This window comes from Cuculus canorus, chromosome Z, assembly GCF_017976375.1.
Source record: "Cuculus canorus isolate bCucCan1 chromosome Z, bCucCan1.pri, whole genome shotgun sequence".
NCBI classification, from domain to species: domain Eukaryota; kingdom Metazoa; phylum Chordata; class Aves; order Cuculiformes; family Cuculidae; genus Cuculus; species Cuculus canorus.
Window position 1 is genome coordinate 64321319 of NC_071441.1, and position 13700 is coordinate 64335018.

At 40.1% G+C, this 13700-nt stretch overlaps 1 protein-coding gene across 1 annotated transcript; it reads left to right on the plus strand.

Moving 5' to 3' along the window:
* Nucleotides 1-785: 785 nt before the first annotated feature.
* Nucleotides 786-13436, plus strand: CCDC125 (coiled-coil domain containing 125). The gene is given in 18 exon segments (XM_054055011.1): nt 786-1455; nt 3199-3257; nt 4644-4730; nt 5609-5686; nt 6401-6486; nt 8569-8651; nt 9552-9667; nt 10236-10275; nt 10278-10321; nt 10324-10344; nt 11408-11563; nt 11565-11580; nt 12493-12626; nt 13101-13137; nt 13140-13180; nt 13227-13315; nt 13317-13386; nt 13389-13436. Coding segments are annotated over 18 exon segments (1473 nt in total). The 5' UTR covers nt 786-1187.
* The last annotated feature ends 264 nt before the right edge of the window (nt 13437-13700 follow it).

Below are 13700 nucleotides of genomic sequence, written 5' to 3' on the forward strand. Positions count from 1 at the left end.
GAGGAGGGCTACAAAGATGATCAGAGAGCTGGAGCACCTCCTATACGAGAACAGGCTGAGAGAGTTGGGGCTGTTCAGCCTGGAGAAGAGAAGGCTCCAGGGAGACCTTATAGTGAAAGCTCCAAGTAGATCTTATAGAGACCTTCCAGTACCTGAAGGGGCTACAAGAAAGCTGGGGAGGGGCTGTTCACAAAGGCATGTAATGATAGGACCAGGGTTAACGGGTATAAACTGGAGAGTAGCAGATTTAGACATAAGGAGCGATTTCTTCATGATAAGTGGCGAGGCACTGGCACAGTTGCCCATGAAAGTTGTGGCTGCCCCATCCCTGGAGGTGTTCAAGGCCAGGTTGGATGGACCTTGGGCAACCTGATCTAGTGGGATGTCCCTGTCCATGGCAGGGGTTTGGAACTGGATGAGCTTTAAAGTCCTTTCCAATCCAGACAATTCTATGATTTTATGATTGTCTTTATTCTGAAATTGGATTAGGCTTTTGGGGAGGCTTACAGAAGAATACTGTGTCAGCAGTGTGACCCCTGTGTAAACTGAAATTGTGACAAAAGGCGTTTCACTGCAGAGTCCGGACAAGATGCAGAAACTCATGCATGCATGTATTGCCTTCAACAGCGGCTTTTGGGGTTGTTCTTGCTTAAACCGTGTGGACAGGACCTCTAGCTCGGAGCTGTCTGGAGCACAGCGACTCCTGGGAACCCGTCGGGTGGCAGCGTCTGACGACGAAACCTGCTCCTGCGGGTTTAGGGGCAGGAGGGTGGGGACACGGGGACACCCGGAGCTGCCCCGCGAGAGGCACCGGAGCTGTGGGGCTGTGCTCCGCCTCTGCCACCGCCTCTGCCACCGGCTGCGGGGCCACTCTCTGCCTCCGCCACCGCCTCTGCCACCGCAGTGGGGGTCCGGCCACTGGCAGACCCCGCTGCAGCCGCAGGTTTGCCCGCTCCCATGTTTCACCGTGCGACAGGAGCAAAGCTGTTGGCAGCCTGAACCCCTGTTGGAAGCATCCGCGCACGGGCCGCTACAGGGTTTTCACTTTAATATTGTTTTGCTGCTTTGATTGGGGAGCTTTTCTGTTTTTCTGTTGGGTTTGGTTTGTTTTTTGGTTTTTTTTTTTTTGCGAGAGGAGCTGCTTACGTTGCCAGCGCGTGAAGTGCCCTCGTATAAAGGCGGAGAAGATGGAGGAAGTAGAAGAGGATGACATGACGTGTGGAGACTTGGGAAACGGGCTTGGGAGAAGACCTGGAGCTGTTTATGAAGGGGAAAAATTACACGGCTATTCATTGAGATCTAGGAAGGGATCTGATAACGTTTGCAGTTCTCTCTTGTCAGCAAAGAGAATGGAAGAAAGTGATGCCGCAGCTCTTCCTGGATCAAAACGCAACAGCTTTTACAATGGATCATCCAAAAGGCCTTTTATGAATTCCACGCCACAAAACAGCTGTGGTAAGAGTACTTTGGAAGTTAATTATTGACCATGAGAAAAATCTATGTTGCAAAACTGAGCACTTCAGCTACTTCACAAGGTATCATCAAGTTTTAATTCGAAGTGGTTTCCAAAATGCTTGGAGAGATTGTCTCCAAAGCTTATGGCTAAATATTCAAAATTCTGTTTGCTGTGTTGTTTAAATTTATGAATTGGCATACTTTTGATATCAAGAGTCGCTTTTAGAATCTGCACATCTGTATTCTCCCCGTGTTAGCATTTTTTTTTTTCATGAAGACAACACTGCTGTGCATGGAATCAAATGCAGGCAATGTTGTTCATTACCCTTTAGCTGCTTTCCCTTGCATTTTTATCAATTTTTAATATTTTAACTGAGGTATTTTTGATTATTTCTCTCCCCACCGTCCCCTTCACACACCACAGTAAGCTAAGCCATGTAATGTTTTTCAGGATAGAATTATAGAATAGTTCGGGTTGGAAGGGATCTTAAAGCTCATCTAGTTTCAACCCCCCTGCCAGAGGCAGGGACACCTCCCACTAGATCCGGCTGCCCCAAGGCCTCATCCGACCTGGCCTGGAACACCTCCAGGGATGGGGCAGCCACCACTGCTTCTGGGCAACCTGTGCCAGGGCCTCACCACTCTTATCATGAAGAAATTCTTCCTTATGTCTAGTCTAAATCTAAATCTACCCTTCTCCAGTTTATACCCATTGTTCCGAGTCCTATTTGGTTGGACTTGATGATCCAGTAGGTCCTTTCCAACGTAGTGATTCGATGATTCTATCACCACAAGCCTTTGTAAACAGTCCTTCCCCAGCTTTCCTGTAGGCCCCTTTCAGGTAATGGAAGCTCACTATAGGATCTGCTCAGAGCCGTTTTTTCCTCCAGGCTGAACAAGCCCAACTCTCTTAGCCTGCCCTCGGACACGAGGTGCTCCAGCCCTCTGATCTTCCCTGTAGCCTCTTCTGGACCCGTTCCAACAGCTCCATCTCCTTATGTTGAGGATTCCAGAACTGGATGCAATAGTCCAGATGAGGTCTCAAAATGAAGTGTCTTCAGTGCAAAGATATTAGGAGAGCAGCATAATTCCTATGGGTTTCACTGTCCTGTTGATATCTCTGATGCTCCTCTTAGATCTAAGTCTTTCATACAGCAACATTCATGAAAGCATAACTGAAGTCCACATGACCTTGACCTTGATTAAGTAGGAGGCTGCATCTCAACATATCTCTGTGATGCCCGTTTAAGGAAAACAGTACCAGTAGTCATGCTTGTTTAGGGGAATATTGGATCTTGTGGGAGACTCCACTACTGTACTTCATCTTTGTCTCTTGAAAACTGACCCTATTTCTAAATAGTGCTTACTACTGCTGTATTGAATTTGGTTGTGAAAAGTTACAATCTGAAAGTAATCTAAAAAAATGGAATTTTTTTTTAATCAAGGTGGTAGTTTTCTTGTGGGTTTTTTAAGAAAATTCTAAAATAATTGTCCTTATTTTAAGTCTCTTTACAAATGACCTTTTTCCCATTTCAATACTTTAACTGTGAAAGAGTGTTTTTAATATTAGTTTTTACATATTTCTTGGAAATATTTATTAGCTGCAGAAGGAAAAAAAAAGACATAAATATGAAAATTCACCTCTGCGTGTTAAACTGTTTTCAGGGTGAAGCACATTCTCGTGTTTTCTTTTTTTAAATATCCTTGTATCTCGTTGTTTAGAATCTTCTATCAATCCTACAGAATCTAATACTGAAGTGTCAAATGAGGAACTAAAGCAACAACTTCAGGAGGCTCTAGAGGTTAGTAATGGTGCCAAGCATGTTGCTCTTGAAATCTGCACTTCCTTTTAACATAGCAAGTAAAGCACAACCTTACCTTTAGTTGGAGATCTTGGCACCTCCAGGGTCCTGGATGGATTCATGTTCCTGAAATGAGAGCAGTAGTTGGAAACCTCATTAAATTTTATGCCAGGAAATCGGAATGTGAGGTGCAGTTTATAGTCCGGATTTTTTTTTTTCTTTCTGAGTTTGGGGGGGGGGGGTTTGGGAAGAAGTATTTTTGAAGAAGTAGAAAATATTACAAGGACTGTACCCTCACAAATTTTCTGTGTTTATCAAGCTTTGGGCCTGAAAATATGCAGTGTAAACAGTCTTTGGGTTTTTAGTCTGCATTTCTGTTGAAAACTTGTAAAGTCCTACATTTTAATTTTACCTTGGTGTAATGTGGTGATGTGTTTGCATCAGTCCAGACAGAACAGGGTAAAAATACACTTCATCTGCATTGTGTTCTTTAACCTCAGGACAGCCTATGCTGGGTCATTTTCAGGCTGTCATAATGTGAAGAACCTTCAGTGCACAGCAAGTTAAAATGTCAAGGAACCTTAGTCATTTTCAGTTAGACAATAAATTATCAGTTAGACTGGCAGATTGCCACTGCTCCCAGATACAATTACAGTCGCGATCACTGAAGTAATAGAACTGGAACAACTATGCAAAAGGTTTTTGTATGAGGAGTGAACAATTGAATTGATCTACCAAGGGGTAAAGGAAAGAGAATTATAAAAAGCAGTAAATGTTCTTTTAATATCTGGAAATTGATAAATTGCTTTCTTCTGAAGGGGCAAATGTTGCATAAAGATGTGATTGGCATGTACCTGGAGCAGGAATCAGTTTTTTTCTTTCGTTCTGAACAGGCAGTGGGTTTGAACTAACAGTCCAACAGGATATCTGTACTACAGAGTGTGGATGTTTTGTGTAATATATACCACATTATATTGATGCAGCATTTATATTTTAGTACAGATTTGTAGTATTTACTATACTTCTTATTTGCTGGGATGTATATTCTGTTTTGCTTACTTATTTTAGAACTCCAGACCTGTGTTGGTATATACAACTTCTTTAGCAAGGAAGAACTGCAGTATTTAATGGTTTATTTTCCTAACACACTGGAAGAAAACAGAAAGAACAGTAATTCTAAGTATTCTCCTTTAAGGATTTTGTGCTAGAATGCGCGGTTAACATTTCTTCATCACAAGCAAACTATTAGTCAGAAAGGAGTCATCATATAGGGTAGAAACAGGAGAAGATTGTTTTTTGAAGAGGGCAGATTGATGTTGCTACAGTCCAGTTTACACAGGATTACCTTAGGCTTTTACTCAGTGTACCCATTTTGTTTTGCTTCAGGAAGTCGAAGTTTTGAAAGTTGAGCTTGAAGCATCTCAAAGACAGCTCGAAGGAAAAGATGAAGCCCTAAGAATTCTGCAGAGCATGGTAGGAGTTGCTGAGAAATCATTTAGGTACTTAGTGGTAAAGGAAGGAAAACAGAAGAAATCTTCCTACCACTCCTCATCAAAACCGCCCAACCCTTAAGTTCTTCGCAGGGCTATAATTTAAAGCATTCAGTCTGCAAGTGCCCACAGACTTGCTTCTACAATTGACTATTTTTCTGCATTGAACTATTGCAGTTATTTAAGAAGATTTTACTTATGTTGCAAATTCTCATAATTTTGGTTTGAGGATCCTTGAGGATTTATCTATTTAACTTAAAAGAATAAGGCCTTCTTTCCAGATAGATTTTGCTAGTGTTTGAAATTCTGCTGCAAAGCACAGATATTTTTAGTTGACTACTCCACCTGTTGACTTAGAGGACAGTATGCATTGAATGTTAGGTTAGTCTTTTGTTCACAGTCTGGAATATTGTTAATTGCTATCATAATGAATTATGTTGAAATCAGTTCCTGTGTTTTAGCCTACTTGCATAACCCATTTATAGTTCCGCACTTTCTACCCTCAGACGTTCACGCTCACAACTAGTATAAAGCATAAATATGTTGTAGCCAAGTTTTTTTAACTGCTGATTTTGTGAACTATACCTAAAGAAGAAATTATTCTCATTTTAAATGGTGCTACATTTTTCAATACAAAAGAGTATGGCTTTGAAACGTAAGTTGTTATGCAACATGGCTATTTAGTAACTTGAAATTAGAACCCACTGGGACTTACACGCAATTTGCTAGTGTTTGTAATTCTGCACGGTCCTGTTTAATTAAGAATGTGAGCTTCTCTTGATGTAAAACTGAAATTTCCACTAAAGCCAAATTAAGTAAACTTAGTGTCAGTATTTGACAGAGTTGTGCTTCTTTTTGCAGGCCATATTTAACAAAGCCACCAGTCATACAAAAGCAATGCTTGAAAAAAGTGAGGAAGAAAAGAGAACTTTGGAAAAGGTAAGGGTGCATATTTCCTTCACAACTGTGCAAAACCGTGTAACTCCATTGCTATTAATAAGGGGTTATCAGACAGCTTATTTAGATCAGTACAAATCTCCCAGTATTTCCAGTTTTTTTCCTTAAAAGTACTCTTGCTTCTTTTTAGTGGAAAGGGAAAATGTTACTATATTGGTCTTTTGATCTACATGTTTTCCTGCTATTGTGTGTACAAATAATACCTGGAAGGAACTAGAGCTCTTCTTGTACTTTCAGTTGGTCTTGTGAGTTTCACAGTCAGTCGTAGTGACTTCCAGTATTTCTTAGTTATTAAGCTGGAACTTCCCAACGAGTCTTAAGAAATGGGTGCCAAATTCTCATAGAGTAGATGGGAGGAAGGTGGCATAGAGCTACCTTGTTAAACTGAGTTTTATGCTTTCTCTTCCTGTGTGAACTCTCCACGGAACAGTAAGGGGACACGGATGTGTGACAACATGGGTTTGTTTTTGTTGTAAGCCACTACAAGCATGAGTTCATGCAGCATGGTCTGGAATTCATAGATCAGTGATGCTGAAACTTTTTGGTGTCTGACATTCTTAAACAAGTATCATAGACTGTCGTTATTGTCAGTCACCTAGACCTCCGCCAGTGCCAAACTCAGCACCAGCAGCTCCTCTTCTTCTTTTCAGCGGGATGCTTGTAATGAACTGCTGCAGGTTTGTTTTATTTCCACAGGAAATAAATATTTTACAATGGGAAATTGAATTTGATCAGGATAGATTTAAAAACATAGAAGACACATGGACAGAAAAATATGACAGGTATTTGACTTACACTGTGTATCCTTGTGCGTTTTTTTTTATTTGCATTGAATGTTAGATGTCATCTTTCTTGTGTTCCAAGTTTGCTTCATTGGGTTTTCTGGGGGTTTTGTGTTTTCCTAATTTCCTTCCAGATATACTTAATTTTCAGGCCTGTCACATTTGTATTTTTCAATTTAAACTACTAGAATTATTAATCTCTATTCTTTTAGCCTGTATACAGGGTGGCTTTGCTAGGCTGTGTTTTCACCTTAATGCTGTTACGTTATTATGTTAGCCAGCTGGGAGCCAGACTGTCTTTATTTGCTCTAAATGTAAATGAGACATGGAAAATAGTGCTATGTGCATGCATGTGGAACCATCATTTTCTGGTTAATCATTGCTTTATTTTCTTCCATTGTAGGTATGAGTGTACATAAGAACTACAATAGAATGCTTCTTAGAGAGGCTGATCAACTGGTTTCTTTGTTTAAATAAGAGTTACTCTGGCTGGACAGCAGTGTGGTAGCAAGCAGAAGATGCCAGAGGCACTAAATTTAATAATGCATTAACAGACCTTTGAAAATGTGACCAGCAGGCTCACTTATTTAGATATAGAAATAGTATCTCTGAAGTCTACCCATCATGATTTACAATTACTTCAGCAGAGATCTTATTAAAATTCTCAAATAAAGAATTAGCAAAATGTCCTACAAACTATTCACCTGTAAGGAGAGTTTTATTAAGATACCATATCTTGGTTTTAAGGGATACTTCTTGAAAAACACCTTGGCTTTCCTGACTTGAGGGATTTGGAAGAGTAGCCAGGTAGCTTGGGCAGCAGCGAATTAACTGTTGAAAGCCAAAGACGTAGCTTCAGAAAATTGCAAGCAAGGAGCTCAGTCCCCTTTGCAAAAAGGTTGTCTGATATATGCAAAAAGGTTGTCTTCTCATCAGCAACATAAGAATGTGTATTTCCCTTTGTGATTCAAGTGAAATCAATCAGGTTACTGTTCAGTTTTAAACAAAACTGTGAATTTACAGGTGTGCTGCATTTACTGACAGCTGAAGAGATGCACCAAAAAAATAGCATTGCTTTACCATTAGGACTTTAGATTACCACTTTTTTTTATTCAAGAGGGAAATACTTAAAGGAAAAATGCAGGAAGTACAAATGCAATATTGTGTGTTTTTGGGTTGCAGCGCTTGAACATACAGCTATTCTTGAGAACAGTATCAAGAATACAGGAAGTTTCCTTTCTATAATTAAACCAGAGCCATATGTTGTCAAATGTCCAGTAACAACTTTGTTCTTTCAAGGAAGTAAGAGATTTCTAGCAAGCGTTCCAGAACTTCATAATTACAAATTACAAATTTCTAATGGCAATGTGGTACTTAAATCTCACTTCTTATTAAACTCTGAAGTTGTTGGCACCATCTGCTTAGATGTGCAGTTTTTTTTAAATTTTCTTTATTAACCTTCCCTTAAACATACCCTGGACGCATTAGCAGGTTTGTGTGAGGGTGTAGCTTCATGAATAAGTTGAGCCTATTTTGAACAGCGCATGCCTATCTGGGTTGCAAAGAAACTTTTATATGAGTGCAGAGATTCTTGGGTTTTCTCCCTGTGGAGCCACGTGCAGCCTGGATACCAGGAGTGACTCCATAGAAGCCAGCATGGCGTAGCCTGCTTTCTTAGCTTTGGTTCTGTGCCAGTCAGACCAAGCCTACACACAGAACTTTATTTAGAGAGTTAATTAGGAGTGGGTTTAGGTTGCTTATTAGCCCCTGGCTAGCAGATTTGGACTGAAAAATATGCTGCGTATTATTGGTACAGATACGACCATGGAAAAATTTTGCAGTATTTCTCATTAAAAAAATTACAAGTGAGAAAAACTGCATGTATAATGTTGCATGGATAATGTCTTGACAAACCAAATACTCAACTCCTTTCAGTTTTGATTATTTTCTTCAGTCTTGCCACTAATCCTAATTTTAATTCACTGATATATTAGATACAATGTTTTAACAGGCGCTTTTTCCATTGGAATGCCTGTATAATTTTTTTTTAAAATAATACAGCCTTTTTGCAAACTCCTGCAGGATATATTGCGAAAATGCAGCTCTTAAGGAAGCATTGAAACTGAGAACAGAAGAAGTTAAAACTCTAAAAGCTGAAAATGCAAGTAAGCTACCAACACCTATCTCTCTTCACATACCATTTCTCAGGAATAATTCAGGATTTAGCAATGAAGGAAGGCTTTCTGTTGGGATAAATCTCCTGCTACTGGCTGCTGAAATTAGTGGATAAGCAGAAACCCTCTTTAAGCAGAGAAGTTGTGTTTATTTTTCCTCTCATGTTGTCACTTGGACTGAAAATACCCCCATGAAATGATAGAAGTCAGGTATTTCTAGCTTGAAGAGTAGATTGGGTGTGATAGAATTATACCTACCTTACCTCACTGTGTGGTGACACCCTAGGTGTGGAGCGAGACAACTGGTTCTCGCTCCCAGTCATGTCCTGGCAGGAGGCAACAGCAGTCAGAGAACCCACTGAGTGCTCCTGCTACAATGACAATCTGCATCAGAGATGTTTACTTTTAACACACTTACTTAAAGATTCCCGTAGCACAAACTTCAAGGTATTCAGTGTGTTTGCTTTATAGTGAAGGTTTCTGAACTGAGTTTTACAGGCATCTAGCTGGATCAGTTGGCTCAAGCCCCTTTCCCTTATTTTTTGTTTCAGAAAAAGTTTTACAGTAGCTGGCATACATCATTAATTTCCCAATATTGTGTGATTGTCAAAGAACAGCAGCCTCAGTCTTAAGTGTACAAAGAGATGAGCCCCTACTACTGAGGGAGAGTAATAGATGAGATGGTATCTCTGTAAGTGGGTCATTACCTGTAGGAAAACATAAAAGGAAAGACAACTCGGATCTGAGTTTCTAGATCTATATAATCTCACCACATTCCCAAGCTGATGCTTAAATTACAGATCTGCTTAATTTGACTGTAGAAATTTGACCCAGAAATTAAGAAATCAGAGCAGCAGACTTTTTAATCACTTTCCTTGTTCTATTTCATAGTCCTGAATCAGCAGAGCTTGGAAGTTCTTGCAATGCTAGATGTGAAACAGCGGAAGGTTCTTCAGGAGAACATGTCACTGAATAAAAGTGACATTACAGATTTTACAGGTCTTGAGGTAAGTATGGCTAACATGTTTTTCAAAATGTCTGGTTCAAAGCTATGTTTATATTAAAAATATAGAAATAAATTTTGCTTGCTGATTATTTGACTGTTGCTTTGAAACCGTTTTTAAGCTAATGACAATATATCCTTGCATGCCTGTTAATCAGTTTCCCAATTGGTGGTGTGTGGTGATTCCTGTATCATAGAGTCAGAAGGAGCATAAGGCTATCTTTCACAAGCCAGTGTGCTTATTTTTTTCTTCCTAATATCTTATTTATTAACTGCTATGCCTACTGCTTTACTCTATTGAGTGAACAAAATCTCTCATGAGGTCTGCAGGGAGTAGCATACACAGGCTGGCAACTTCTGCCTTTAGGTTATCCTGCAGAAAAATACATTCCATGCATATGGTTGTGAGTCAAAAGAAATCATGGCCTAAATGTCCTGTAGCTTGCTTCCCTTGACCCTTACACTACTATGGAATTTCAGGGTGGTGGTTTTTGCTAGTCATCTGGCATCTCTTGGATTACATTTGTGTACACAGCTAGATATTTAACTGGTGGTTTATTTTGGATTTTAAGCTGGCAATTCTTGGAGCCTGCACCTGCAATACTTCAGGGGGCAACCCTGTCCCTGTGCTAAAATGGCAGCTGTAACTCGAAAGCAAACTGCTGTCAACTCAAGCAGGAGGTAAGACCGCTTGGCTTTGATACAAACAAGCAGAGGGATGCTTGTGCTCACAACCAAATAAAGCCAGAAACACTCTACTGCAGCTTCCACACGCTAATGGGTCTTAAAAACAGAATGCGTCTCAGAAGCAATGCAAAGTTTGTTTGCAATCCTTGTAATGCCCTAACTTTTCCTGGTATAAAATTGTAATTATGATATCAATCAGATTTACTAGTTAAAAAAAATTAAGTCTCTCTCTCACATTCTTTTTCCGTTCCACCTATATTTTTTAATCCAAAAAAAAAGGAATTATACCACTGTAGGAGTATACACTCTGAAAATGTATACACAGTGAAAGTATGGACTACCACTGACAGGAAGAACTCCCTTCTCCCTTCCTTCCTCACAGTGCATTCTACCCTCTCCCTTGATGGACATCAGCACTCATAAGCCTGCTCACCCAGCTGGGCCAGGAAGCTGATTGTTTGCTGAAATGATATATTTATATCACACTTAAATCAATAACGTGATTTTCAAGTGTTTTGTTTTGTTTTAATTTAATTTAATGAAATGCTATAGTTTTAGATTTTTTTCTCCCAATTTGTATTTCACTCTGCAAATGTGGGACTTTCCTTTTCCCACTGCAGAAGTTCCAGATGACTTACTGGTTTTTGAAAATAAGTACTGTCATGTCCTTTTTGTACAAAAGTTCTTATCCCTGACATAGATACCATTCTTTTGCTGCTTTTGCTCCTGGCCCCACTGGCATGGGATATTAATGCCCTCCTCAGGCTCTCCTGCATGTGCAGAGATAGGCAGGAATTGCTGGCAGCTTGGGCTGTGTAGATGAGCGGTGGCATGTGCATGCAAAGAAGAGGATGGGCAAAGGCCTTCAATACACATATCAAACGTATTTCCTAACCTGGTAAGGTGGCACTTAGTTTGGTTTCTACTAATTCCTTGATTGTATTTATTCAAAAGTAGTCTGTGTTAGTGGCTTCAGTCTGTCTCAGCATACATTTGAAATCTGCTGTTGCTTCCAAATTTCTTGATGTGCTTTAAATTTTCTCTGAATTAAAACCAGATTGAAAATCTGAAGAAGAGTAAAGATGAAGCTTATATAATGGCAGATGCCTTCAGAATTGCATTCGAGCAGCAGCTAATGCAGAGGAAGGACCAAGCCCTGAGGCTTACAGAAGTGATAAAGATTAAGAAGGAAACAAAATTTATGAACTGGAGGACGTTTCAAAGACGATGGTAACTGGGCATGCTATGTATCTGTAATAGTTGACTAGAAAAGAAGTAGCTGATGTGTGGCACAAGGTGGCTTTCTTACTGTATTTAATGTATGGTTGTGGTTTAACTGCTAACTGTGGTTTTTGACGAGTGAGAAAAAGGAACAAAGTTATGTCAAACCGTAAATACATGAACTAGTGTGTCCTGTAGTTGAAGAATTCTAATGGAAGTTTTAATGCATGTTGAGTGTATATGTATACGTGCAATATATAAATACTACTGTAGGACATTGGAGCTTACCAGTCTAGCTTTTTAATGTAAGCTTTTTTGATTACACAATAATGAAATGTATTATATGAGTAAAAACATGCTAGAATAAATAAGCTGTGGTCCAAGATGACAATAACGTTGTGGCATATTAAAGATGTTTATGTGAAAACACCACAAGAAAGCTAACATTTTTACAAGTTTAGACTGGCCATTTTAGATGCTCTCAACAGTTTAATAATATGATGGATTTTTTCCAAATGAAATTTACCCTAAGAGTTAGGAAGGAGGATAAATGCAAGAAAATATATATTGAGCTTTCACTGACAGACTTTTCTTTTGAAAACTTTAACAGTTTTTTATTTTATATGTATAGCTACTCAGTATGTATTATTATTATGCTTAATATATTACAATTGGAGTTACAAAGCTCCCTCTATAAGAATAATTCTTATTATTCCTTTCTTCTTTAAGGAAAGAGACGAAGTATTTAAGTGCCTATGTCAGGCTGCTGTATTATGCACATACAATGGAAGAAGCTGTAGATTGCATTGCCATTTTAGAGGGAGACCATTCAGAACCCAATCTTACGCATGCCTATTTTATCCAAAGTAGTTTCTATCTTCGCAAGCAATTCCACAGTTTATGTACTTCAGTTTTCCTTAGGGCGTGTCAAGGTTCAAGGGAACAAGAACAATCTGGGACGAAAACTGTCAGGCCTGCTCTCATCAGATGGGGACTGCAGGAAAGTAGAAGAGCTAGACAGTCCTCATGAAATCCTGAAGCTGCTAATAGATTTGGTTAGTATTTTGTTAAAATACACATCGTGAGTCCTTATGGGAGCAAGAAACTGTTGCAGTACCTGAAGGGGCTACAAGAAGGCTGGGGAGGGACTGTTCACAAAGGCTTGTGGTGATAGGACCAGGGCAATGGCTATAAACTGGAGGGGGGCAGATCTAGGCTAGACATAAGGAGGAAATTTCTTCACCAAGAGAATGGTGAGGCACTGGAACAGGTTGCCCTGGGGAAGTTGTGGCTCTACCCCATCCCTCAAGGTGTTTGAGGCCAGGCTGGATGGGGCCTTGGGCAGCCTAATTTAGTGGGAGGTATCCCTGCGCCATGGCAGGGGTGGGATTGGATGGTCTTTAAGGTCCCTTCCAACCCAAACTATTCTATGATTTGATGATTCTATGATTCTATGATACTTATATATACTGCCTTGTTCTTAGCTTGTAGTCTACTTTATGTTCATTTTCTTCTAAATAAATAACCAGGTAAATGACAAAGAGGAGGCTCTGGCTCATCAGAGGAAGGTAGTTACATGCTGGCTCGTGCAATGGAGAGGGAAGAGGATGTTTTGGAACAGGACAGAGGAAACAGTTGTGATGACGAGCTGTCAGTACGCAGCCCAGGGGTCACCGCACCCTGCAGGCACCTGCTGCCAAAGTCTGTGCTCTCAGAACAGCGTGACTTCAGTTCCCAGTGCAGAAATATCAGATCTGGGAAAAACTGCTTCAGAGGTCACGCTCCTGGCCATCAGAGACCGCACATTGTGAAGAAAAAACAACCCATGTACAAAAGCAGAGGGCATGGTGACAATCTCTGTATAGCTGTCACTGAACACCATTTGTTTTTTAAAGAAAATATCTTTTGAAAACACCTGAAAATGTCCTGTGATTATGTCACTGGGGGCCAAACGCAGAGACTGCTTCAGCTGCACTTGAGTCACCAAACAACCCTGTGCAGTGCTACAGAGGGAAGAGTGACTAGAAAGCTGCCCAGAGGAGAAGGACCTGGGGTGTTGATTAACAATGACGGAATACGAGACAGCAGTGTGCCCAGGTAGCCAAGAGGGCCAATGGCATCTTGGCTTG